The sequence below is a fragment of the Strix aluco genome, chromosome 6 (assembly GCF_031877795.1).
Source record: "Strix aluco isolate bStrAlu1 chromosome 6, bStrAlu1.hap1, whole genome shotgun sequence".
NCBI classification, from domain to species: Eukaryota; Metazoa; Chordata; class Aves; order Strigiformes; family Strigidae; genus Strix; species Strix aluco.
The window spans coordinates 30,589,271-30,614,777 of NC_133936.1; the positions used below are offsets into that span (position 1 = coordinate 30,589,271).

At 39.0% G+C, this 25,507-nt stretch overlaps 1 protein-coding gene across 11 annotated transcripts in view; it reads right to left on the minus strand.

Moving 5' to 3' along the window:
* Positions 1 to 25,507, minus strand: part of BMPR2 (bone morphogenetic protein receptor type 2) — a 114,892-nt gene that overhangs the window by 33,228 nt on the left and 56,157 nt on the right. For all 11 annotated transcript variants that reach the window (XR_012623839.1, XR_012623847.1, XR_012623842.1 and 8 more), the window contains exons 2-3: positions 24,476 to 24,649; positions 22,858 to 23,037 (exon numbers count right to left, since the gene is read on the minus strand). Coding sequence is in view for 2 of the 11 variants with exons in the window: in XM_074829414.1 (XP_074685515.1) it covers positions 22,858 to 23,037; positions 24,476 to 24,649 (354 nt within the window). In the remaining 9 variants the exon portion in view is untranslated. The remainder of the gene's footprint in view (positions 1 to 22,857; positions 23,038 to 24,475; positions 24,650 to 25,507) is intronic.

Below are 25,507 nucleotides of genomic sequence, written 5' to 3' on the forward strand. Positions count from 1 at the left end.
TAGAAGCCAAGTGGTCTTACAGCTGATAGGTACCAAAATATTAATATTTATTTAAATTGCCATATGACCAAGTAAGTAGCAATGTTAGTCTCCCACAAATAATGAAAACACCATCCTTTAACCTTCACAGCACAACAGTAACATCTGATTCTTCAAAACAACTATAGCTGTACGGACTCTGATCAAAGTCAGTAAAATTACACAGGGACTCAAAGATCTGCCCATACAGATCACTTTAAAAGAAGCAGAGTCTTCACGCCATCCTACAACTATTTCTTTGATGTGATAGATTCAATATGTTCACTGCCGATCTGTTGCAGAAGTTGCTTTTCCATTAAGGAATCTGAATGATACTGAGGATGAGATCAGAAGCATGAGGGAAACCTTACGGTTCAGTCACCAACACAGTGCAAGATGGAAGGCTGAAGTGTGGGGGCAATACGGCCTTCAGCTGCAGATGACTGCAAATATGCTCTGCAGATTGGAAAAGAGACTTTTCAAGTATAATTAATTCTACTTGCTTTTAAAGTCACATTTCTTTTCACAGTGACCCTGCACAACTTTCATGACAGCAATAAGATCTCAGTCCTTTGAAAAAACATAAAATTAGCAATCTTTTCCAAAGGCCCACAGTTCTCAATCACAATCTGTTTATCTGTTCTGTCTACACATAGCTTATATCAAACATGCCCTAGGAAGTGTAAAATAAGCCCTCATCCCTCACTGGATTCTAGCAGTGCATTCCAACCAAACAAAAACACCTCATCAGGTCTTTTTTTCTCCTCTTGTCTGGACAGTAATCAGCATTTTTTTCCAACCAACTGACCACTACCTCATTCCTGATCCACTGTCCCACAGCAAGAAAGTTGTCTTCATCACGCTAGAGCAAATTACAAGAAAGCCTTCAATATAAACACTATACCAAAACGACTCAAGCTATTTTAAGTGAATCTTAAATTCATCAGTGCAGGGAAGAAAATGTGAATGAAAAAAAAATGCAGAGAACTTGTAACAAAGAAATAGGTTAGTAGCCTTTTAGATACCATGGACATAGGTCAGACTTTCATATATGCAAACAAGAATCCCAATCACATAGCCTTCTACGTCAATTTAACTAAATGCAGTTAAATCCACATTTTTAGATAAACCGGAAATACAAGGTTGGAATAGCTTAAAGTTATATTCTACAGACCTTTACAATGGACTCCAGCAGGAGCTATTGCCAGTTTTCCATTAAACCCATGCATAGCTGAGAAGGATGAAAGGCAAAAAATAGCATTTCGTAAACAACTTTTGCTGTTTGCCTAAGCTTTTATAGGTGCATGTTTTAAAACAATTATTATCCTAATTTTGATTTATGAGCCTGTACATTTGAAGTGAGGCTGCATCCTTCTGTAAGCTCCTGACAAATTATTAATAAAATTAAAATCCATGCCCAAATGTTGTAATTAGATAGTATAAAATGTAAATATCTGATACCTATCAACATGACTACCTTCAGTACTTAAACCAAAGTTAAGGTAAGGAACACTCTTTCAGATACAATTTTTGGAGGTACCGGAATGCACAATGAAGTTAACAAGAAAACTTCTATGGGAGAGGACTGAGCATTCAGTGCTCACGCAGATGAAAAGCACAAGAACAGTATTTTTTGTGGGAGATGGCACAACATTCTTTAATAAAACAATCCCACCAACCAGTAACACTAAGCAATTTTCTTTCATAACTGAAAATGACTGTTTTCCCTGGACTTAAGAGTAAATCCCTGGTTTCTAGTCTACTGGCTTAGATGAAGCAGAAAATTTGCACTTAGTTCCAATCATTCCATTATTTGAAGAAAAAATTTAAATAGTCACCAATATGTTTCCACTTTGCATCATTATATCTGACTGATTTTAACTTTTTATATATAATCTTATATAATTATTGTAATGAAGTGTCCTTTAAGGTGCATCTTCTCATGTTTTTCTCCACATCAGGAGAGCTAAAATTTTAACTTATTTTTCACACAATCACATTGCTGTATGGAACCTGGGCTGTAAGAAAGCACCAGACTCTCATGAGACTTGCAGTAACATCACAACCTGGCAACAATGCATCACAGATCCCATCTGTCTCCTCAGAGAACGCCTCAAAACATCATACAGCTTGGGCTGTAAAATTTGTTTTCCGTAACATGCTCCAGAGGAATACTGCTACAGCTACAAGTCAGTCATTCATGATGGCAGAGTTTCAGTGGGCAGATCTCTCTTTAAAAATCTGCTGTCAGAAGATACACTCTGGATTTGAGCTTTCTGGGCTTTGTCTGGAGGAGGAGGGCTCCCTCGCTGCTCCTGCAGCCAGGCAGTCCAAGAGGTGGAATTGCTCCCAGCGCCTCTGTCCTCCTCTAGGGTAGGCTGCCACCAAGCACCTGATCCAGCGCCAGGCTGTGGGTATTAGATTCACCTTGTTTTGACAACTGAAGGCTGCACTGACACATGAAACTTAAAAATTAGGCATGTGTGGTAATTTCTTTGGCAGAGAAGTGGGTTATGCAATCCCTAATAGCTCTTTCTTTGATGACTAGATACAGAGAGGTGAATTAGCAGCTTGTCACGTTTGTACAGAAGTAATTCCTGAGCTGATAAAAACCCAACACTACTTCTCTTTCTGCCTTTTCTTCTGTGAGTTCAGGCATCTTCAGTGTAATTTCTAACACTACTGAATAGACCCCTATAATCATGATGTATGTAAAATAAATAGCAATTCAAAAATAAAACCAAATCTAGATTATATTTCTGAAGTTCCCTATATATCAATAAATATTTGTTTACTACAGAGATAAAAGAAATACCTTGCTTCTATAGGTAAACTGCATTTGAGTACACCGCAACCTTGCCTTCAAGCTTAATGGAAAGGTAGTTTGGGCACTTAACCACATACTGGGGACATCTTCTATATTGAAATAAAATAGTCAGAAAAATGTTTTTTAATAAAAAGGCTGAAAAAAACATTTACATTATCCCCTTATATTGATCTTGGACCAATGGGACTTCCTCATCAAACCAAATGGTAACGCTGACTTTAACATAATGGCACTCTTTCAGCCTCTGTAAAAACATTGGACCAAAAAATGGATGTGCTGCAATGGGGGGGAAAAAAAAAAAAAAAAAAAAAAAAAAAAGAGTACTTCAGAATGCCTCTTTAAAGCTATTTCAAGTTATTTTAAATCCAACAGGCTCAACAGCTAAATATTTAATGTTTGTAATGTTCCCAGGCACTATAGAAGAGCTCAAAAAACGACATCAAAACACATGAGTGAGCAAACAAACAAAACCCCTCAAACCCCTAAAATCTCTTAGAAAAGGCAACTCTGATCCCATGTGCCTGCATTTTTCCTGTCTTCAAGAACTCCAAAGCCCACAAACGCTGTCTATCAATTGGTCGTGCCCTCCTCTGCCAGCAGTTTCCTCAGTGGGAAGGCTGAGCCAAGCCCAAGCAGTGTGGGGCAGCTGGGCCTGCCCAAGCAGGTGCTCCCTGGGTGCACCCCAGGGGAGCGCCGGGTGTCTCTGTTTATGGCCAGCAGAGCCAGCCGCGGCACAGAGGCGTGATGCTGCGTCTGCCCGCTGCCAGCTCTGCGCTGCCCGCTCTGGTGCTCCTGTACAGGCAGGTACACGGAGGACTAATGTCCTGTCAGTAAAGCTGCACACCTCTGACCGAGGTTCAGGAATATTTTTTTCCTGTCAACCTTAGCAACAGGCGATGATAAACAAACCGATTTAATGGACATGATTGTACGGGGCGTTTATTCCAAAATCTTTTCCCTTAACATGCAATGAAATCTGAATTATAGCGCAGCTTTAGTCAACTAACGTCCTCAAGTAAAAACCCAATATTGATACAAACAGATAGGGTGGGAATGAGTTCTGACAAAACCTTTCACTACACTTCTAGTTTATGTCCTAGTACTTTGGATCTAATGTCCTAAATCAGCTTAATACTGTAATCTTCCAGTGTAGCAAGTATTTTATTACTAAAACTTACCTCTTCCTACTTTAATTCAAGAACATTTTCTATACTTTCAGTACAACTCAGTATAGCATACATTCTCGTACGTATAAGGGATTGTAATTTTACATTTGAAGGCATGTGCTACAGAGCTGTGAGTTAAACCTGTCTGACATTTTAGAAACATTCATGGTTATTAAAGATCGTGTTTGTCTGGCTAATGCCAATTCACATAACACCTGTGGTATTCCAAAAGGTATGCATCTGCTCCAGCTCTTCCTGTCATGGTTTAGAAGGACAAAGTCTAACATGAAAGTACATGTCTCATTTTCCCATTAATCCCCCCTCATACTCTCCTGTTTTTCCCAGTCATCTTTTCTACACAGCCATATAATTCTAACTTTTATCAGATTCTCTTTTTAGGACTTAAAAAGTATTTTAAAATCTTTATAACTTTAAGATCACAATAATCATTACATTTCTCCACCCTCTAACATCATACTGGTTGATCTTACCAGGTATTTCCCATATGAAATTACTGGTAGAAGGAACTGAGTGATGAAGCTGAAAGTGGGAAGCTGCGGCCAGCCAAAAATCCCCCTCCTATCTCGCTCCAGGGTCCCTGAGGAACACAGTGAGCAGTATCTTCCCTTCTTTTCCTCGAGATCTTAGGCACTCTCATTCAGTCAGCATCAGTGACTCTTGGTATCTCTCTCTCTCTCTCGCTCCTATTCCTCGTTCAGCTCCCATCCAGCACAGCACCATCACTGAAGACACTGCTCTCCCTCTGCTGCAATCCCCTGTGTCCACGCCAGTGAGCGGAGGAGGCCAGCGGCGCAGCTGAACTACTTCTGGTTCCTGCTGAAAGCCATTTCTCCTCCTCAGCTGCGAGGCCTTGGCAACAGCTGTTTTCCTCTATCCCTAGCCTTGCTTAAATGGAGATTCAGCTGGCTTCTGGGCAGGAAGAACCTCCTTCTCAAAGATGCTTCACAGATATGATACACAGCTATTTGGGGACATCCTTAAGCAGAAGGAAATTAAGGACAGAAAAAGCCATGGAAACCTGACAAGCCCAACAAAGCAGTCAGGAGGAGACAGAGGCATGGCCAGAAGGGCGGAAGCTGAAACAGTGAGAATGGCCCAGTGAAGAGAAAAGCTTTAACCTCAGGAGGACCCCAGCAAGATCAATAGTCTCCACTGACACACAGCTTCTGTTTCCAAGGCATCAGCTGGAGTAACCTTCTTCAAACAGATAACTGCATCTTGTATGAGGGCACACAAATGCACGTTAGATATGTGTAAATGCATTTTTTTTCCTAAAGGAAAGAAAAATTTTCCAGAACTTTAAATATAAAGCAAAGAGAAATTCAGGTTCTGTTTCTGGCTCTGGTATAGAATAGCCTCATCTTAGGCAGGTTACTTTGTTTCTTTGTGCTTTATGTTAGCCAGTTATATAATGTATATAATGGGGAAAACAGAACGTTCCCTAACTTCAAAGGTTATTCTGATTATTTCAAAATAACATGAAGATGAAAAAGGCAATAATGATAAATAGTAATCCTTAGTTTGCACATATGCAAAATCCTTCTACAGATCTAAGTACTTGATTTCAGATGAAATACAGACATCGTTTGATGTTCATTCCTCGCAGCACAAGTGCCAGCTCAAGCATCCCTTGCCTCCTACTCCCAGGTGCCTGTTCCAGCCCAGCGGTGCCCCGACAGCTGTGCTGTACAACTGTGGTTATGCTGAGCAGGGAACTGGGTACAAAAGCCAACAGGGAAGACCATGGGAGGGGAGGAAGAACGGTATCTAAGGCAACACCCCTGCCAAAACAAATATACATCAATCAAGGCTGGTATCAAAGCTATCTATTTGTGTTACACCGTGGGTATATGAGAAATATAGCTGACTTCACTTGTATAACACGTTCGGTCTGCCCTACAGTAACAAACTTGTTTCAAACTGGGAATAAATATTTCAACACAAATCTGAATAGGTCACAGGGAGACATTTCATAATCCTATAGAACCAATTTGCTAATGATGTTGGAATCTGTGTGGTTGCTAGATTAATTTCACAGATTGAACAAAAATTTTACATATTGAATGATACAGATTCTCTAACTGTTCTACTTTAAACATACTTTCAATGTAATTATAAATTTTCTTAAATCACTCCCAGAAGTTGTCATGGCCCTGAGTATTGGTCTCAGCTATTTTAATGACACTGTACAATTAAATTGTAAGACTGAAATTGATGCCTTCACAAGACACTTATTTACACAAATACTGTAGAAATTAGAATGGGGAAAGCAGCCTTTTAAAAAATGAATATAAAGAAGGTTTCTGTCAATCTGATTTACTCAAATCCTGAGTGTACCATGAAATCCTGTTAAATGAATGCCAAAAACTTCAAGTCCCATTAAAAAAATAGAAACCTTTTCTGTGAAACAACAGAATAAAATTAAACTTGAGACCAACTCCTTCCTGACAAGTGTTCCTGCTTAAACACATCACAAAATACAAGCAGTTGTAGCCAAGGTTTTCAAATTACTCTTCTGGTTCCCAACTCGACACCATCAAAGCATTTCTAGATTCCAGCAAAGACACTGTGAAACTTGCCCACTTTTAATACATAATTGTTTGGTCGCCCAAAATTTAAGACACCCCTAATTTTTTGCCCATCATTCTCACACTACTCTTAAAACAAATCAGGTTTAGGAATATGCAATCCTATAAGTTCCACTGAAGTGAAAATACCTAACCAGGACAAAAATGAGGATTTATGATTACCAATCGAAATGGAAGACTTCAATGAACTCTACCCTTTCAGACTGCACTATGTTTTGGTGGTTGGGGTTTTTTGTTTGTTTTCCTTGCTTATCCCATCTAACAATTCACAGGTAATCACATCAGTTACGCCTCTGAGCAGGTGTTGCCTATTAGTGTTTTAGACAAGTTCTGTTTCCTAGTCTATCCTTTCAAAAAGGAAATCCAAGTGTTCTATGATTTCTATGATGCTTACAAAATACACTTTCTATTTTTCCTCCTAAATTTCCCTTTGCTGTAAGATTTCAAATACAGGAAAGGTCTGTCAGGAGCCCAGTTCACTTCAATAATGTAGCAAATTGTTAAGTACTTGAGCACATTTCTTCCAAACAATTAAAATATGGTTCCTTTATCATGGTAAGCTGATATTCAAACTTCAAAAGGCACTTGCAAGTACATATTTGCTTCTCCAGAAGAAAAAATTTGCAGCTAAGAGCACCTACCTGCTAACTACTTCATTTTATAATAATCTAGAATGAATGGAAAAGCCTCCATCATAACACAGGCCATCATCATGCCAATGGCACTTGTGGGAATAAGACACTGCTACTGACATAACCCATTGCAATGATTACAAATACAGTAATGCAGTGAAGAAATTAATGACATGCTTCTGGCATCACTGTGACAGTGAACGTGATAGGCTATTCATCAGGTCCTGCTTAAGCAGAAACTGTTAATGACTAAAAGTGATTACTTCAATTCTTATACAGGCTGTTAGAAAAATCTCCAAATTTACCAGTTTATGCTTACCTACCAACTCACTGGTGTTAGCACGTAAGTGTGCAGGCATAAAATGAACATGTCTTTGATGAACATTTAGGTGACGTATGAACTCAGCTAGTTAAATGTTTCGTGCTACACTCCACCACACTGTAGAAAATTCCTGTTCCACAGCACACATAACATGGTGACCACACAGACAGACTCTTACTAAATTAAATGCTGGACTGTGCTCACCTCCACTCCCTGCTCTGTGTAGTCTACTATAGATTATAATACTACACACTAGCTCAGTCTAGGATCAAGTTCAGCAGAGTTGGGAAAATATTCAGACTGATATTTTTGGTACCTTATTTGACTTGGTCTATTCTGGAATATTCAGTGAAATTATGAATTCACAATTTATGAGTTTTCCCCATTAGCAAAATTTAATTATTATTGTCTTCATAACAGATATCTAACACCCTAAGACTATTAGGAAAACTTTCTCCCAACAGTAGTGCTTGATGTTTTCTGTTTTAATTAAAATAATAATAAGGTTTTTAAAAAAAATTCCATTTAACCGATCTGTATAAAGACAGGAAAAAATTATGTTAGCATACCTGAGCTATACAGTTGAAATCTCAAATTAGTTTAAAACCTCTCCCTTGATGTACTCTCTCCCACTGCCATTACACACTAACTATTCTTTTAGGCCTGGACGGAAGAAGTCTCTTATTTAACCCTTCAAAGCTGAGCAGGGTTAGACTACACCTTCCTTGCCACTCTCTCATTGCAAGTGTGCCTGTACAAGCACTGTCTGCAAAAGCTGCGAGGCCTGTGGACAGCATCCCTCCCAGAGCTCCTGGCACAGCGCTCAGGAGATGTGTAATGCTTTTGGTTTACAGCCTATATTTATTTCACCCACACACATTTTTGGTTTACTCCGAAGATGCTATGAATGGCTCTGCAGCTGGGAGTGTCTAACATAGGTGTGTACATGTTCCACACACCCCAGCCTACGTGTGGTGGTGGACACTTCCCAGCTTCATCTGCACAGCTAACAAGTGCACGATTGATCTGCTGACAGTGCTGATGATGGCAGAAAAGCTCGAGCTACTCTTCAGGGTCATTAAAAAACTTTTTCAAAAAACAGTTTAAATATTTTCTGTATGTTCATGTATCACTGACTTCTGGTGGTTTTCCGTGCTTTATATCACAATAAGTTTTCACCAGGTTTTCTCTGCTTTCCCACAGCATTGCGGAGCAGCAGTATCTGGACCTACATTCAAAGGAAGAACATTGATAAGGTAATTCACCATGGTTCAGTTAGCATCATCCATTTTGCCTTACTCACTGCAATTATTCTCAGAGAGAATAGAAATGGACAAAAACAGAACAGCAGTTATAATATAACCAATTTGTATTTGCTGCAGTTTAGAGGTCGACCTTTTAGGAGTTCATGTTGGTGTGAATGTGGGTATTTTCTCCACCCCTGGGTGTTATTTTGTCTGGTTTTTTTTGTTGGGAAGGTGGTTTTAGGTTTTGGGGTTTTTGTGTGTGTGGTGTTTTGGTTTGTTTTTTTTTTTTTTTAACCGTAAAACCTCCCATGTCAAAGGGACATATATATAAAAACTGTAATTGTGTTTTATAACATTTGTACTCATTTGTCAGGGTTTAAAGTTCTATTTCTGCATCCCACATCACTACTTTTAGAGTGACTTAATGCTTTAGTGGGAACAACAGAGCTATGACCAACCAACAATGATCCTAGTGGCTCCATACAGATGGTCCAGCTGTCTAGAGCATGTATCGGCCATATTTTCCTTCAGATACATGAATGCAGTTTGTGAACAGATCAAGAGACAGGGCTCTGAACCATCACTCAAAGATAAATGGAAATATTTTGATATGGCATAGGAAAAAAAATCACTTTCACTGCTACAGCTCCAACACTCATATTTCCTGTCCAAGTGTTACAAAAGTGAGAAATGCTTTTATACAGAACGCAAGGATACCTTATTCTTGCTCAACATATATATAGTTTTGAAGTCAATATGAATGTCTGTAACAAGGAAATTTTTGCTAGTCTAGGAAAATATTTACAGGCCTGCAAGCAGTTTCTAAATGAGCCTCATGCTGCCAGTTTAAAGGAAGGCAAAAATCCAGGCCAAAGTCAAAAGCTGTTTAATGTCATCTACAGATACTTCAGAAACTTTTAGGAAATAATTGGCCTAATGCCAAGAAACATATATGCAATATTTTGTAGGCTGAAACTTTAAAATAAATGCATAAAACTGTAGTGCTGAAACACTGAATCCACCTCACTGGAACCTTCAAAGGAATTTAAAAGAACTGGATCACAAACTCATATACAGTCCTTCCTCAGACCTCTCAGAAAACGTCAAATCTCTCTTTTTACTCTAAAACAAGAAAAAAAAAAGCTAAGGCACAAGAAAAAAAGTTAAGACAGTAGAAAGTCTTCATACTTCCCTCTTTCAATATCTCTCCTTGCTCTTAAGAGACTGAATTTCTAACTTCTCCCCTCTAGACATACCTGTATAGCAAATCCTTTTCCATGAATCAATTTTGTATGGAAGCATACTACACAAATTAACTGAAATAAAGTAAAACTCGTATAAGTTAAGATGTTAAGACTAATGAATATACTGAATTCGTTCAAATTATCAACTGTGTTACAGAATAGATATCTCAGTATCCCAAAATAAAATACTGATAATCAAAACAGACTTCTGAGAAAGAAACGTATAGACTGTAAACATAAATCTGATGACGTTCATGATTTAGAAAGATCCGTACCTGTTCTTGATACTGAAAGCATAAAAGCTTAAAAAAAAGAAAAGAAAATATTCTGCAGATTTCTAACAGCTGTCACTAAAAGTCAGATTTCCTATCACAAATTCAGTCCTAATGAGAACTGCAACAAGAGAAAGTCTGTCACACACAAAAACAGACAAAACACTCCATCTCCCAACTCCAGTGTTTATATATTAGTGTCCATAGCAACACAGCACTGTTCATTTTATTTATTAAATAAAAAACAGTAAAAATAGTAATAATGAATGGTATACATCAACAACAGGTATTTCGATACATAAGGAAGGAATATTCCCAAACCTATCATGGAAAGAGATCAAAATTGCAATGTGACTGGGAAGAGCAATACCACAAAAACTTCAAGCTAAAATGAAAAGACACAAAGAAAGACTCAGTACAGGTATACAGAAGTAGTTATGGATTGAGGAACTCTCTACTCTTTCTAATCCATATAAGTTTCCTTACAACATTTTCAGGAATTCCTCTCACCCTAATCTGCTCTATTAACAACAGTGTTTTCTTGGTTATATAATCAACACAAATGTAAATAGACTTTTGGTATCAACTTGAATCTCTGTTTGCTTGAAGGCCTTTCAATAGTACAATTACATACATCGAATCATATCATCGAATAGAACAGTTTGGGTTGGAAGGGACCTTAAAGATCATCTAGTTCCAACCCCCCTGCCATGGGCAGGGACACCTTCCACTAGACCAGGTTGCTCAAAGCCCCGTCCAACCTGGCCTTGAACACTGCCAGGGAGGGGGCAGCCACAGCTTCTCTGGGCAACCTGTGCCAGTGTCTCACCACCCTCACAGGAAAGAATTTCTTCCTTACATCTAATCTAAACCTGCCCTCTTTCAGTTTAAAACCGTTATCCCTCATCCTATCCCTACACCCCCTGATGCAGAGTCCCTCCCCAGCTTTCCTGTAGCCCCCTTTAAGTACTGGAAGGCCAGTATAAGGTCTCCCTGGAGCCTTCTCTTCTCTGGGCTGAACAACCCCAACTCTCTCAGCCTGTCCTCACAGGGGAGGTGCTCCAGCCCCCTGATCACTTTTGTGGCCTCCTCTGGACCTGCTTGAGCAGGTCCATGTCCTTCTTGTATTGGGGCCACCAGAGCTGGACACAGTACTCTAGGTTGGGGTCTCATGACAGCAGAGTAGAGGAGGGGAATCCCCTCCCTTGACCTGCTGTCCACACTTCTCTTGATGCAGCCCAGGACACGCTTGGCTTTCTGGGCTGTGAGCACACATTGCTGGCTCACAGCAGTTTTCCATCCACTAGTACCCCCAAGTCCTTCTCCAAAGGGCTGCTCTCAACCCACTCATGGCCCAGCCTGTCAGGGATTGCCCTGACCCATGTGCAGGACCTTGCCCTTGGCCTTTCTGAACTTCATGAGGTTTGCATGGTTCCACCTCTCCAGCCTGTCCAGGTCCCTCTGGCTGGCACATCCCTTCCCTCCAGAGCGTCAACTGCACCACACAGCTTGGTGTCATCAACAAGCTTGCTGAGGGTGCACTCAATCCCACTGTCTGTGTCAGCAACAAAAATGTTAAACAGCACCGGTCCCAACACTGACCCCTGAGGAACGTCTCTCATCACCGCTCTCCACTTGGACATTGAGCCATTGAGCTCTTTGAGTGCGACCATCCAGCCAACTCCTTATCCACCAAGTGGTCCATCCGTCAAATTCAAGTCTCTCCAATTTAGAGATAAGGATGTCATGCAAGACAGTGTCAAAAGCTTTGCACAAGTCCAGGCAAATGATGTCAGCTGCTCTTCCCTTATCTACCAGTGCTGTAACCCTGTCATAGAAGGCCACCAAATTTGTCAGGCACAATTTGCCCTTACTGAAGCCATGTTAGGTGTCACCAATCACCTATTTATTTTCAGTGTGCCCTTGCATAGCTTCCAGGAAGATCTGCTCCATGATCTTGCTGGGCACAGAGGTGACACTGACTGGCCTGTAGTCCTCTGGGTCTTCCTTTTTTCCTTTATAAAAATGGGGGTTGTTTCCCCTTTTCCAGTCAGTGGGAACTTCACTGGACTGCCACAACTTCTCAAATATGATGGATAGTGGCTTAGCCACTTCATACGCCAATTTCCTCAGGACCCACAGATGCATCTCATCAGGTCCCATGGACTTGGGCACCTTGGGTTCCTTAGATGATCTCGAACCTGATGTTCTCCCATAGTGGACAGTTCTTCCTTCTCTCAGTCACCACCTTTACCTGTGTGTTTTGGACAGTGTGGCTGGAGCCCTTGCCAATGAAGACTGAAGCAAAAAAGCTGTTGAGTACCTCAGCCTTCTCCATATCCCTCCATTCTCCCTTTCCCTTCCAGAGAGGGCCCACATTTTCCCTAGTCTTCCTTTTACCACCAACATACCTGTAAAAGCTTTTTTTGTAGCCCTTGACATCCCTGACTAGATGGGAATCTTCATCAAGATTTTAGTGAATGTGCTGTCATCATCTCCTGTTTGGACAGCAACAATAGGAGTTATTTGGTTTTGAAAACAATGGCTTTGAAAAAACCTGCAATCGGTGTATAATCAGGAGTAACATGACCAGGAGCACACTGATGCGATGCTTTCCTGTCTGCACTGGTTCCCCTGAATGTTCTGTGAACCCTTCATTTTTCAAGCACATGGTTTCTGTTAGCCAGAAAGCCAAAAGATCACCTCAGATCTCTGCAACTTCAAAACAGCCCTGGCAGCTCAGTTCTTCAGAAATAATGGAGACATCTATAGCCAGGATGACACATGACAGGAGCTAGATGCCCAGTTACAAAACATCACATTCAGAATTACAGAGTTAGTCACAGGTTCATAATTCAAACACCTGAGGCATGTACCTGAATTTGCCATTCACTTTATTAATAAAAAGGACATAAGCCTTTCTTTGTAAGGAAAACAAATTTAAAACCCTGATCACCAGTATCCATCTACATGGAGAGATTCTGTCTGATATGATGGAGGGAAAGAGACAAACTATAGCTTGTATCACATACAGCTCCTAACCTTTTTTATACTCTCAACAGAAGACGCTCCAAGAGCACAGTTGTAAAAGCAACAAAAAGAAATCAAATCACATAAGGATCATTTAGTGCATATATACAAAGATAAGTACAGACAGTCCTGAGTTCAGGCTTTGACTGCAGCACCTGCAAGCCAGACCCAGCCCAGCAGATGGGCCAGCACGGCGCTCCCTGGGTTGGGGGCGTGCAACTATCTCTGCCCACAGCCTGCTCTGCACCAGCCTCTGCGGGAGCCACCTAACATCTAACTGATATATATCTCAGCCGTTTTAAATGCTTTGTCTAAAGTAATTCAAGTGTTCTTAGAAACAACTTATCACATTGTTAAAATGTGATACATTTTACATTATGTGTACATAATTTACAAATGTGATACATTACAGCTCCTAAGATTGTGCCAGACTGAAATACCATTAGTGTTTTACCTCCAGATAGTGTCCTCTCTGAAGATGCGTTGTATGCTAGATCATAAAGAAAGGAGCCAGAAATCAAAGTTAAGTAATGTACTGGATTTTCAGGATCACCATACTTTCCAGATAAAGAAAAAAATTTTACTGAAAAAGGCTCAAAACGGAACAGTGATTAATGACCGACTCTGAAAAGCCAACATCTTTTAATCGTCTGTCTGGACTTTCAGTCTCCTCTGAGGAGGCTGAGTTCCATCATGCTGAGCTATGGAGGCAACTCAGGTAAGACTGCAAAGCAGCTGGGCTAACAGGGGGCTATTCTAAGTGTATGTCAAACACCAAAAACCTATAGCTTGCTTTCTAAATTGGATCAGTTCCAAAATCAAGGGGATACAATGTATTGGACAAAACCATGGTATAGGATCAGATTTTTGTCAGCAAGCTTTAAACATTTGAGGCTTATTGAAAATGCCCAATTAAGGAGTAAGATAAAGACATGAAAGGTTTTCCACGATCTAAACACTATTCTGCACAGATGAGCTTAATAGTACTGAACAGCCAATAACAGACCCAATATTTATAAGTGATCTGTTTTGCTCTCAACAGTTCCAGTCCTAAGTCTGCCTCTTACTCTGTCAGTAGTCTGCAGACAAAGACCCTTCTCACCATTACTGTACTGGGGACAGACAAAACCGGTGACAGAGTGGGCATGGGAATTTTTTACTAGCAGCTGGCAGCACCTAGCAGTGCTTTATAACCAAACTTTGCAGTGTTCTTGCTCCTTTTATTCTTCATTCATTTCAACATTGTAAAGAAAACCAGAGTAGAGCCATGCTAAAAATCAAATATGAGGAACGCTATGAGGGTAACATCGCAGGAGAAAGGGAATTACGAGGAGCGATGTTCTCAGCAAGCCCAGTAGCTCCAGCCTGCCCAGGGAGATACAGCTGAGCATTTTGAAGCTAATGCCCTCTGTCAGGAGCTGCAGCAGCCGAGAAGCCTGCGTGCAGCCATTTCTGCCACTCCCACTCACTGCAAGAAGCCTTTAGCATGACATGACAGGGAGAGGGGGATATCAACAAAGCTGATGAGCAAATAAATGTTGTTTGAAAAAGCACAGGGACATAGACAAGTAGAATATTCACAAAACATAAATAGTGTTTTAATTTTGCTTGGTAATGACTACAATGTACAGTTTCTTGGCTAATTCAGTCAGTATATTTTGTTGAGGAGAGTTACCTAATCACATTCACAAGTCTTCAAAGGAGAAATGCTTCCATGGTGTTGTAGTCTTAAGATTTACAGCACCCAGTCTTAAAATTTTTGGGGTGGGTGAAATAGTTATTAGAAGACTATTACTACTACTACATCAGAAAGCCTGTTGATCTAGGACAACCCCAAAAAGCGTACTGATACGTCAGTCTGCCTTCCAGAGAACTTCTACCTATTTCTCAAATTATCTGGGTTGTAAATAGCAGTGTAGGATTTGTTTAGAATAATGTTGATATTGTATACACCTTATACATGCATTATATTGCATATTGCAGCATCTGAATAAAGAAATAAAAAGTATAGCATCCTTGTCTGTTCTTCATTTTGCCTTGAGATGAGGCAAAACAATTCCTTATCTACTACCTTTTTTATTTACAGTCCAATTTTCCACTAATGCATTCTAAAAGAGTCCCACTCTTACGAGCCTTATCTACTTTTGCCTTGTGTCTAAGGCATTCACAATAAAGCTCCAATGTGCATTGTCACAACAGAGATCTGCTAATTATGATGTTGAATATAGCATACAGCGGTATCAAAGTCAGACAATACTCAGAATTCCTAGTAAATGGAAAAAACATATTTACTATATTTGTATTACCCAAAGATATTTGCAGATCTTTAAACTCTTAGAAGTGCATAAAACATACTAACTATAAGCAAATCATTTCCAGCAGAGATGTAAATTAGTGCCTCAAGAACTGCACATGATACAAGAACTGTGAATCCCCTATTTACAGATAGTAATTGGCTTAAAATGTACATTTACACTATTATTGAAGGCAGCAAAAGTTACTGATTATATTTCAGAAAACGGATGTTTCCTTTCTTCATTCTAGACCTGAAACTTGAATAAAATATTTGCTGTGTAGTACTAGGAACAGGCAGGACACTTCAAAGATGACAAACATGCAGATCAGACAATTATATCAAACTAATAAGCTAAAAGTTATGTTCACATCTACTTGAATAATTGAGATCTCCAAGGACTCTAAAGTAAAATACTTTTAGCCCTCAGAAACAAAGAGCAGTTACAGCTCTAGCACTTCACAAACACATTATTGCAATGTCAAGATAAAGATTAAAATCCCACCTTGCATCCAAAAAGGTGTTTTGTAAGATTCCAACAGATCTTTAAAAGACCTTTGCAAAAGTCCTTATTCACAGACCTCCAGGTCATAATACAGTACTAATTTCTGCTGGCACAGCTCTGCAGTTACCTTGTACAGCTCTCCTATCAAGTATGCTCCAAACAGCAGTTTGACAAAGCAATAGGGAATGTACTCATAAAAAAAGAAGGGTGTTTCTTTGGTAAAAATAATATTTGAAATGTTTCTCCTTTTTCAGATAAATATGTTTGTTCTTATTTTATTTAACACAGTTTTCAGCATTTTGTTTTAAAATTTCTGTTATGCACCAAACCACATTTCCAAACATTTCAATCTCAGTGCAAGTAAAACACTACAATTCCATCTTCCTGATTAAACATTTCTGTAAGAGAAAAAATTTACATGTACAGTTTTCTGTCTAAGTAGGCTTGGCCTTCACAGCTACCATTTCATATTCAAACTCCAATTGCACATCAAAGCTTTACTTTTAAATTCAGTAAAGATGCAAGTGTAATCTCAGGAGACTATGATGTCTTAGAAGTTAAAACATTGAGTGCTGCTACCAACAATCTTTAAGAGATTCTGCTTTTGATATATCCATTTCTAATGAGAATCACTGAACTGATGTTACTCAACAAGCATTACCAGTTATTCTGGGTGACTTGCAAAACCTTCCACTGATTCTACAGAAACTAAGGCTTTCACTTGAATTTCTATATAACCTTCTATAGTAATTGCTTTAATACTTTGTTTGCTCCCTGCAACAACTTTCACTTCTACTTTTTCTCCCCTACATTAATCCACAATACTATCACCTTTCCCTCAGCTGCAGCCACCACAATAAACAGCCTTAATTAGCACACATTTCCAAAATGTTACCACTATTTGTATCAATGTGCACCCTGTCACAACCCCCTCCAGTTACATTTCCTGTAACCAAATAAACAGAAAAAACCCCAAATAGTACAAGAATTTCTTTTAAATATGCATTAAATTTCAGACAGAAAGGCAACTGAAGGTTCAAGAAGCTAGCCAAAAGTCCAAAATATTTCATCATTATGTCAGTATCTTGAAGAATTATTCCCAAGAAAAACCCACTTTTTGTTTTTCCCCTCTTATTAGCTGCTCCACATATAATCTCTTTTAACAGAGATACGTATTTAGAAACCTCCGTGTGCATTCATCTGTATATCTCCTCCAGCAGTTCAGCATCTTCATTTTCTGCAGTGCCCTAAAATAACTTCCTGGGAGGCACAGTTATCATCCTCTTGCACCAAATACTTAGCTGTCTCAAAGTAAACTGGTTTTTTTTAAAGAGATATTAAAGCCCTTAATGTCTTAAGATTTTCTCCCCTGCTTTATAATATAGTGAAGATACATTAACAACATGTAACGCATTGTCTCTTCACTGAAGGGAAGATGTGCCTGACTGACTCCCTATCTTTTCAAGGGTACAAGTTTTAATGCTTGTGTGGATCAGTCCCACCTCCATCTTTCAGTGGGAGTTAGATTGGGCCATGTGAACACAGCAACATGAGTCTAACTGCTGCCTCGCAAAAGCAATAGTTAAAATGAAAACTGCCTATTACTACCTTAATTAACCTGACCCAGCCACATATGTTAATAATTACTTTTTTTTTTAATGGTAGCTTTCCTCAAAGTCTCCACAGAATTCTGTGAGCACTTAAAGACAGACTTTTATATACGTAGCAAGAAGGCTGGCAAAGAAAGGCCAGGATGATACACTGGAAAGATAAATCCATCTATCAGTGGTTTAGAATAAAGAAACATCAACTTCCTTTGCTGTGTGAGGCGGTTTCTTTATATCCAAATCTCAGTGCTCTTATTTAACATAAGTTTCTAACTCCTCTAAAAATTGCAGCCACCGTTTGTTGCTATGAGGAGAAAACCCTACATCACTTCAACAATAATATGTACCAGTAATGTTCAGCTGTTGCTGCCAGGGATTTTTTCCATATATCATGCAAATACATCACTTGTCATACAAGAATATGATGTTAACAATCAGTTGCTGTAAGATTAATTTATTTGCAGTGCCAGGAATGCAGCCTTGAGGAAAAAATAATTAAAAATGGCTTTGTTGCTTTCATCTTGATGTTATTTTAACATGAAAGTTTCATTACAGTAATATATCTATGACCAATGAGGGAGATCATTTCATTTACCTCTTCAGCTACTTAAATTCTATTTAAATGGCCACTATGAATGATTGTAGAACTAATGAATTTGTCTTCAAAACATTCTCAGAATTTAGGAAGCATTTTGTAGACATAAGAGGCAGATATTTAACAGGTTTCAAAATAAATATTTGACAAAGCCAACAGAGTAAACACACATCTCAAAACATTTACTCAGGAAGCCATAGTTGGCCCTTTTCAGGTCAGGTTAAGGGGTATATACGCATACCGGCTGAAGTTAAGATGGACTTTTGTTTTGTCAGTTTTTTGTGAGAATAGAAGATGGAAGAGTAATTAATCTATCCATGACTGATTTAGCAAAGCTTAAGAAAGTATATTTTTCCCCAAAAGTGCAAGCTTAGATTGAGGATGGGAGGTTGTTTTTGAACTTCTGCATTTCAGTAGCTCCAAACTCCACAGGCAAATCTTCAGATCTGAAATAAACACCATTCTCCAACCTCTACTTCCCCTGGCATCAGGAAACAGCCATCTGAATCTTTGCATTTTTAATACCTCCAGACTGTGGGCTCTAGACTACACCCCATCCTACAGCATTTGCAGAATTCTAGCTGGAGGGACTAACTACCAACAACTACTCAAATCTGCTTGGATTATCTGTAAGATAGAAGAGAAGACTATTATGACTACTCAGATGTATGATTGTTTTAAATTACCAGCTGCACATTAAGAAGCAGTAAGGATTAAATTTAAGGCTTCAAGAACCTGTTTGTCCTTAATCTTATTTTTGATTTTTATAGAAGTTTTGTTACTTACATTTTGTTACTTATATATTATTTTGTTTACTTATATTTATACTTATAATTCTTATATTTATGCCCTGACCAAATATAAACCAAAAAAACCCCTATTCCATTCTACACAGATATGGTTGAGAGATAAACACTGTTTGACATCCTAAAAGACAATGACATAAAAATTAAGTGAAATATTTTAAGAGATTTGCTACATTTTATGACAACAATGATTTGTTATATCCAACATGTGTTAAGATCTAAATTAGCTACTTTCAGTCTTCTTGAATCATTTATAGTCTACCTACATCTTTCAATACATCACTGTTAATTGTCCTACAAAAAACTGGAACCAAAAGATCGTATAAAGTAATTTTTTTATCTCCCATTATTTTTCTGGATGGATTTTGCTCAAGAGCCTAACAGTATTCTGCTGTTTCCAGATAGCTGCAAGGAAACACTTTTAAAAGAACACCTACAATTTTCCTTAATAATGAAGTTTTAAATTGACTAAGTTAATCAGTAGTGTTTTCAGATTCTGTTAGTTTTTAAACTATAGCTGAATTTCCACTTGTTATTCCAGGAACTTTTTATTCTGGGTGATTTTACTGGAAATCAGCAGAAAAACATTTACAAATACTTAGTTAACTGTTGGCTGAATTGATCGGGCTTCACATATTAACCATACACTAGTCATACCTGCTTTGAAATTTACAGGATCATAAATACAGCTCTAGGAGGCCACATACCTTACTTTCTGTCATTCAAGAACTATTTAATGTACAACATTTTTAATGCCTTATCAAAAATATAGATGAAATAGTGCTCTTACAGTTCATGGGCTATACTGAAATAACCTTCTGCAGGAGATTTCCCATGTGACTGTGACCTGTTCAATTTAATAATCTAAAATCTATAGTAATACAGATTGCCACAGTCTGTACAGCTAAGCTTATTAATGTCCTTAAAGCATTCTTTAATAGAAAAGGCTGAAAGAGTGCCCAAGTAAGGTGTCCAGTAGGTAATTCAAAGCTTCCCAACAATTCCATAAAAATTGAACTTTGCTAAAGCAAGAATTCTGTCCTCAATGTCGAGGTGGCAGAACTAAATCTTACAGCACCAAAATGTGTTCTAGAAGCAGTCAAGAGGGCTGGGAAAGGGACTGTGGAGACTCTAGTGCCTGAAACGGGGGTCAGTAACGTTGCAAGGGCCTGTGTGCCACAGCCTTCCTGTTTTTTCACTCTTCCAGCTTCCTGGAACATCCTTTACCTCCACAGTGCTGCAGGTGTATGGGATTTACACTGCCAGGAGCAGTCCCATCTCTGTTGGATGCAGCAGTAGTAGAGCTTTACAAAGAAAACACTGGAGGGGCAAATGAGGCCATCCTTGCTGCTGGAATGGCCAATTTCCATCTCTTAACCTAGTCAAAGCAGACAGACAACTGTGCTAGGCAACCTACTTTGCTTATGCTTATGCCTAAAGCCAAATTTGCGTATTATGAAAATGGAAGGTGACACAATAACACAAAACAGTTTGAGTCAGTAGAAATGTACGCTGCAAGCACTCAATTACAGCTGGGTGAATTAAGGACTGTGTTACAAATTTAATATACCACCACCACCACTTTGCAAGTCAAGCTAGACCTTTCAGTATTAAAAATTCCACTTAAAAATTACTTGAAGATCTTATCACCCAATAACTGAATTAATTCAGCTTGTAAGTTCTACCCTTGGAGAAGAATGAGTACAAGTCATTTGTAGGAACCTTGTCTTCCTATTTTGGGGGGGATAGAAAGGGACAAGGAGTTATCTTTATGCCTTCTTTCCCTCCTGTCTAAATCCCCTGCACAGCACTAACTCGAGTCACATCTGGGGAGCCCAATCAGATGACTATTACCACAGCCAAGTAGAGTCTGTTCTGTATTGCACAGTGCTGAGCTCAGACACTGATTCCAAATGGTGATTCTACTGGTTCTACAAATAGTATTATCAGCCAAAAGGCACCGTGTCTCATCAACTCTCTTTACCCATTTATACTACATGCACTTTCCCAGTAAAAGGTTGCTTTTTTTTTTTAGCATGCCAAGCCCACATTTTGACCGAAATTGCTTACAAAGACTTCATCCTACAGCTACTTGTGAAAGCATCAGTATCTTCACTAACTTAAGAGTTTAATCCAAATAATATCATTCCTAAACACAAACCATTCTTTTTGCATTCTAGAGCTGTAAATACTATCCAACTGAAGACATCTTCATTTCACAAAACACTTTTCATTGATAAAGAACTCCTGACATACAGAAACAGCTGTACCTCCATTTACATACCTGCCTCTATTCAATTTCTCTTTCACAATTCTTATTTAGAAAAGCCTGTCCAAATGTTTAGATAAGGGCACTAACTCAGCTTCTTTACATGTTCTTAATTCTTGGAACACAGCATAACAGTGTGGTCTGATAGTTATGATCTTGCTTCTGTAATAGGAGTTTAAGGGGTCTGATCCCTTGACTTGAATCCATATGCTATATTGATATTATAATAAATAATTTAACAGATAATCTAATCTGAAAGAAAACGACATTGCTCAAAGTATTACTCTTTGAACATTATGCCTAAATTAATCTCTAGCAGAAAAATGCAATAGAAAGAAGTCAGATTTCAAAGCACTGTAAGACTGTTGGAGAGAATCCCAACAGCTTGATATAAAACCAGTTCTACCCCTCAAAGCTATCTGAACACTGACTGAACAGACAGGCCAGACATTTCAAATGTACCATAATCTTAATGAACTTACTGGCCTGTTTTTAACAGAAGTCTGAATCCTTGAATATCCCCACGGGCTTCTGAAGTTGAGCATCCAAATACCAAAGCACCCAAGATTAGAGACCATTTTGGAAAATGTAATCTGCACCTGGCAGCTGCCTATAGAAACAATTCTCTTGTAAGCATTTAACTTGTTCTTTGCAGAGCACTGTGGAATATATAAATGTGATAAACTTCATCTGGAAAAACTCATGTTCTGTTTGCCATTTCTGTTGCATATAAATAGAAAGGTCACAAGTTTTGCATTTTACGCTACCACGTGTATTGGGTCTGTGTGAGATGGAGTTAATTTTCCCCATAGCAGCCCTCATAGTGCTTTGGTTTGTATTGGTAGCTAGAAAGGTGTTGATAATGCACCAGTGTGATGGCTACTGCTAAGCAGTGCTGGCACAGCATCAAGGCTGTCTCTCCAACACTCCCCCCTCACCAGCAGGTGGGGGGGGTGGGGGGAAAGATCTTTGGAGGGGACATAGCCAGGACAGCTGACCCAAACTGACCAAAACTGAGCTGTCTGCTCAGCAATAGAAACTAAGAGAAAGGGGGTGGGGCATTCGTTATTATAACATTTGTCTTTCAGAGCAACCTCTACGTGTACTGAAGACCTAATTCCCAGAAAGTGGCTGGACATCACCTGCTGATCAGAAGTAGAGAATAAATCTTTTATTTTCCTTTGCTTCTGCATGTGGCCTTTCATTTTTTTATTCAACTGCCTCTATCTTGATCCATGAGTTTTTTGCCATCTTATTTTCTTTCCCACCCCCATCCTGCTGAGGAGGGGAATGACAGAGCAGCTTGGTGGGCACCTGGCATCCTGCCACGGTCAACCCACCACATCATGAAAGAAGGGTCTTGCTCTAAATTACTTAAACCATGAAATGACAAGAGATGGAAACATCTGACTTACTGTAAGGTGTTGTATCAGTAGGGTCAGGAGGTGGAAAATTTTCTGTGAAGTTGACATTACACAAGTCTGTACTACAGCAGCAGAAGCGGTATGTTCCATTCTGAATCAAGGAAGGGGTGGTTGTAACTATACACTCCTCAAAATGACACTCTTGTGGGTCTCCTATATGAGACCAGCAACCTGTAAAAAGAGATGAATTAAAAAATTCTTTTTAAAGGAGGCATAAAATTAATTATATTGCATGGACAATTAAACACACCTATTAAAATCCATACATAACCTAAATAAATGTTACAGAGTGGCGTGAAAACAGTTATCACAATTTGCTTGTCTGACTCCACTACCACTTTTTAAACCAAAAACTGAAAAATTTCTTCCAGAATTTACCACAGACAAGGAGAAGAAATAGGGGCAGCAATGAAGACCAACATCAGAGGTGTCCAGCTGTTAAACTCAGTAAGACAAAACCTGAATTCTTGAGCCTTCTATGCAGAAGTATGCCATTCCCCATTTCTCTGATACCACAGACAATATTACCACCCTCTGGCCCACAGTCTAGATGAAAGTGGGACCTAGTCCCCTCCTTAGACCTAGGCCATAAGACTGTATCTATGGCTTGGTGCTTTCTACACAATTTCTAAAAATTTTGTCCTTCCTCACTGTCAAGATCACTGGGCTCTTCTACAGGATCACAACTTATTTCTTGGCTAACGCAGGCCCCTTCTCCCTGCAGCAACTGTTCCTTCCCAAGTATGGTTGATTGCAGTGAAACAACATTTAGGAACAAATGCCTGGGAGAGAAAGAGGCAGTATGGGGGCAGAGGTGAGCAGTCAGACTCCTCCTTTCAGCAGATTACCAGATCAAACATGAAACAATAACATTGAGTACAACTGCACAGGATGTTTGTAAATACCAGTTTTCATTCAGCCCTATACTACATCTACTTGTATCCAAGTAACCAAGCGCAGAGTCCCTGAGAATGGTAATCAAACCACATCTCCATCAACTGCAAGACCCTTCACGCCTCCCTACCATCACTCTCCCTGTAGAATAGCAGCAAATTGACAGTTAGTGACAGTTTTGTGCTACAGCTGCAATTTCCTTTGTAAACATCCAATCAATATGAATACACATTTTTACTTAATGAGACACTTACTTTAAATTTATCATTACATCAATAGATGTAGAAACATAAAATCATGGAATGGTTTGGGTTGGAAGGGACCTTAAAGATCATCTAGTTCCACCACCCCTGCCATGGGCGGGGACACTTTCCAGTATACTAGGTTGCTCAAAGTCCCATCCAAGCTGGCCTATATACTGAGACATATTCAAGAAAGTCATCTTCCTCTGGACATCCTAAGTAACAAACAATTTGAGTGCTTTTTCCTTCAGCTGTGCATTTATCTCTTTGATCTCTTGTAAAAGTCATTTATTTCAAACAAACCTTCTGTTCATATTTAAAATTACTAAATGGGAAGTTTAAAATTATGCATTCGTACAACACAAACAAAAGGCCTAGTTTTGCAGCTGTGCATCTTTGTATTGGCTGCCTAGATCACAAAAAAAGTGAAAAGAGTAGCAAAACTGCCGCACTTACACTGAAACGTTACGTACCTTGTTTTACAAGATGTATGTCTCCTTCTCGTGTTTTTTCCCAAAGTCCATAGCAGGTACTACCTTTCATGCACAAAATTGTGCCATTCTCCTGGGAGATTCGGCTCTCACTGATTCCATGGTCCTGCTGATATGGGTCCTTAAATGCACACAGCCGCTCCTCACTCTGGGCAGCTTTAGACAAAGAAAGAAAAATAATTTTTGTCAGTGATTTTATGCATAAAATATTAACTTTAATAAAAGGATGATTAACCTACATTCAAAATCATCCTGAATTATACTTATCCATTATTTAAACTGTACTCCAACAGTCAGAAATAAAAATGAGGTCTATCCCAAAGTTACTTTCATAAAGAGGACAAAAAAACCTCAGCAGATATTTCAAAATGAATGTGCAAATGTTTGAAGTTCACAGGTGCAGAATAAAAATTTCACTGCATAGTCTGCATCATCTGCATCATTTGTCCTCAAGCATAAGTTATGCAACTGTTAGCTGGTTTCTTCAGTACCTGGATGCATTTCTTTACTGTTTCCAGATCCTAAACCAAGATTATCTTTTCCAGACTGCCATCCAAGCCAGTGCCTACCTAATTCAGAGGGTGTTTTCCACTCTCTTTTTTTTTGATCTATCTCTTTTCTACGTGCTATCCAGCCATGACATTGACATTTACTTCTTTTTGCTCAGCGACCAATCAGTTTGGGCTCTTTCACACAACTTCATTAATGACAGCCAACAGAAATACTAATGGCACAGTAAAACCCATATGATTGACCAGCAGTTCTGGGAAACACTGCCTGTAAACAGGAGCAACACCGCGTGTGAAGTCTCTCTGTGGAATGGCCAGCAGGAACACTATAAAACATACATAGTGAGAGCAAAAATAAATACCCGTGATCACCTGAAAAATCTATGGGGTTTTTTGTTAAAACAAAACCAAAACCACCCACAAAAAGCATACTGATTTTTACAAGAATATTTAATCAACGAACTTCAAAAATTTAGCATCTCAAGAACTCATATGTTTTACCCAT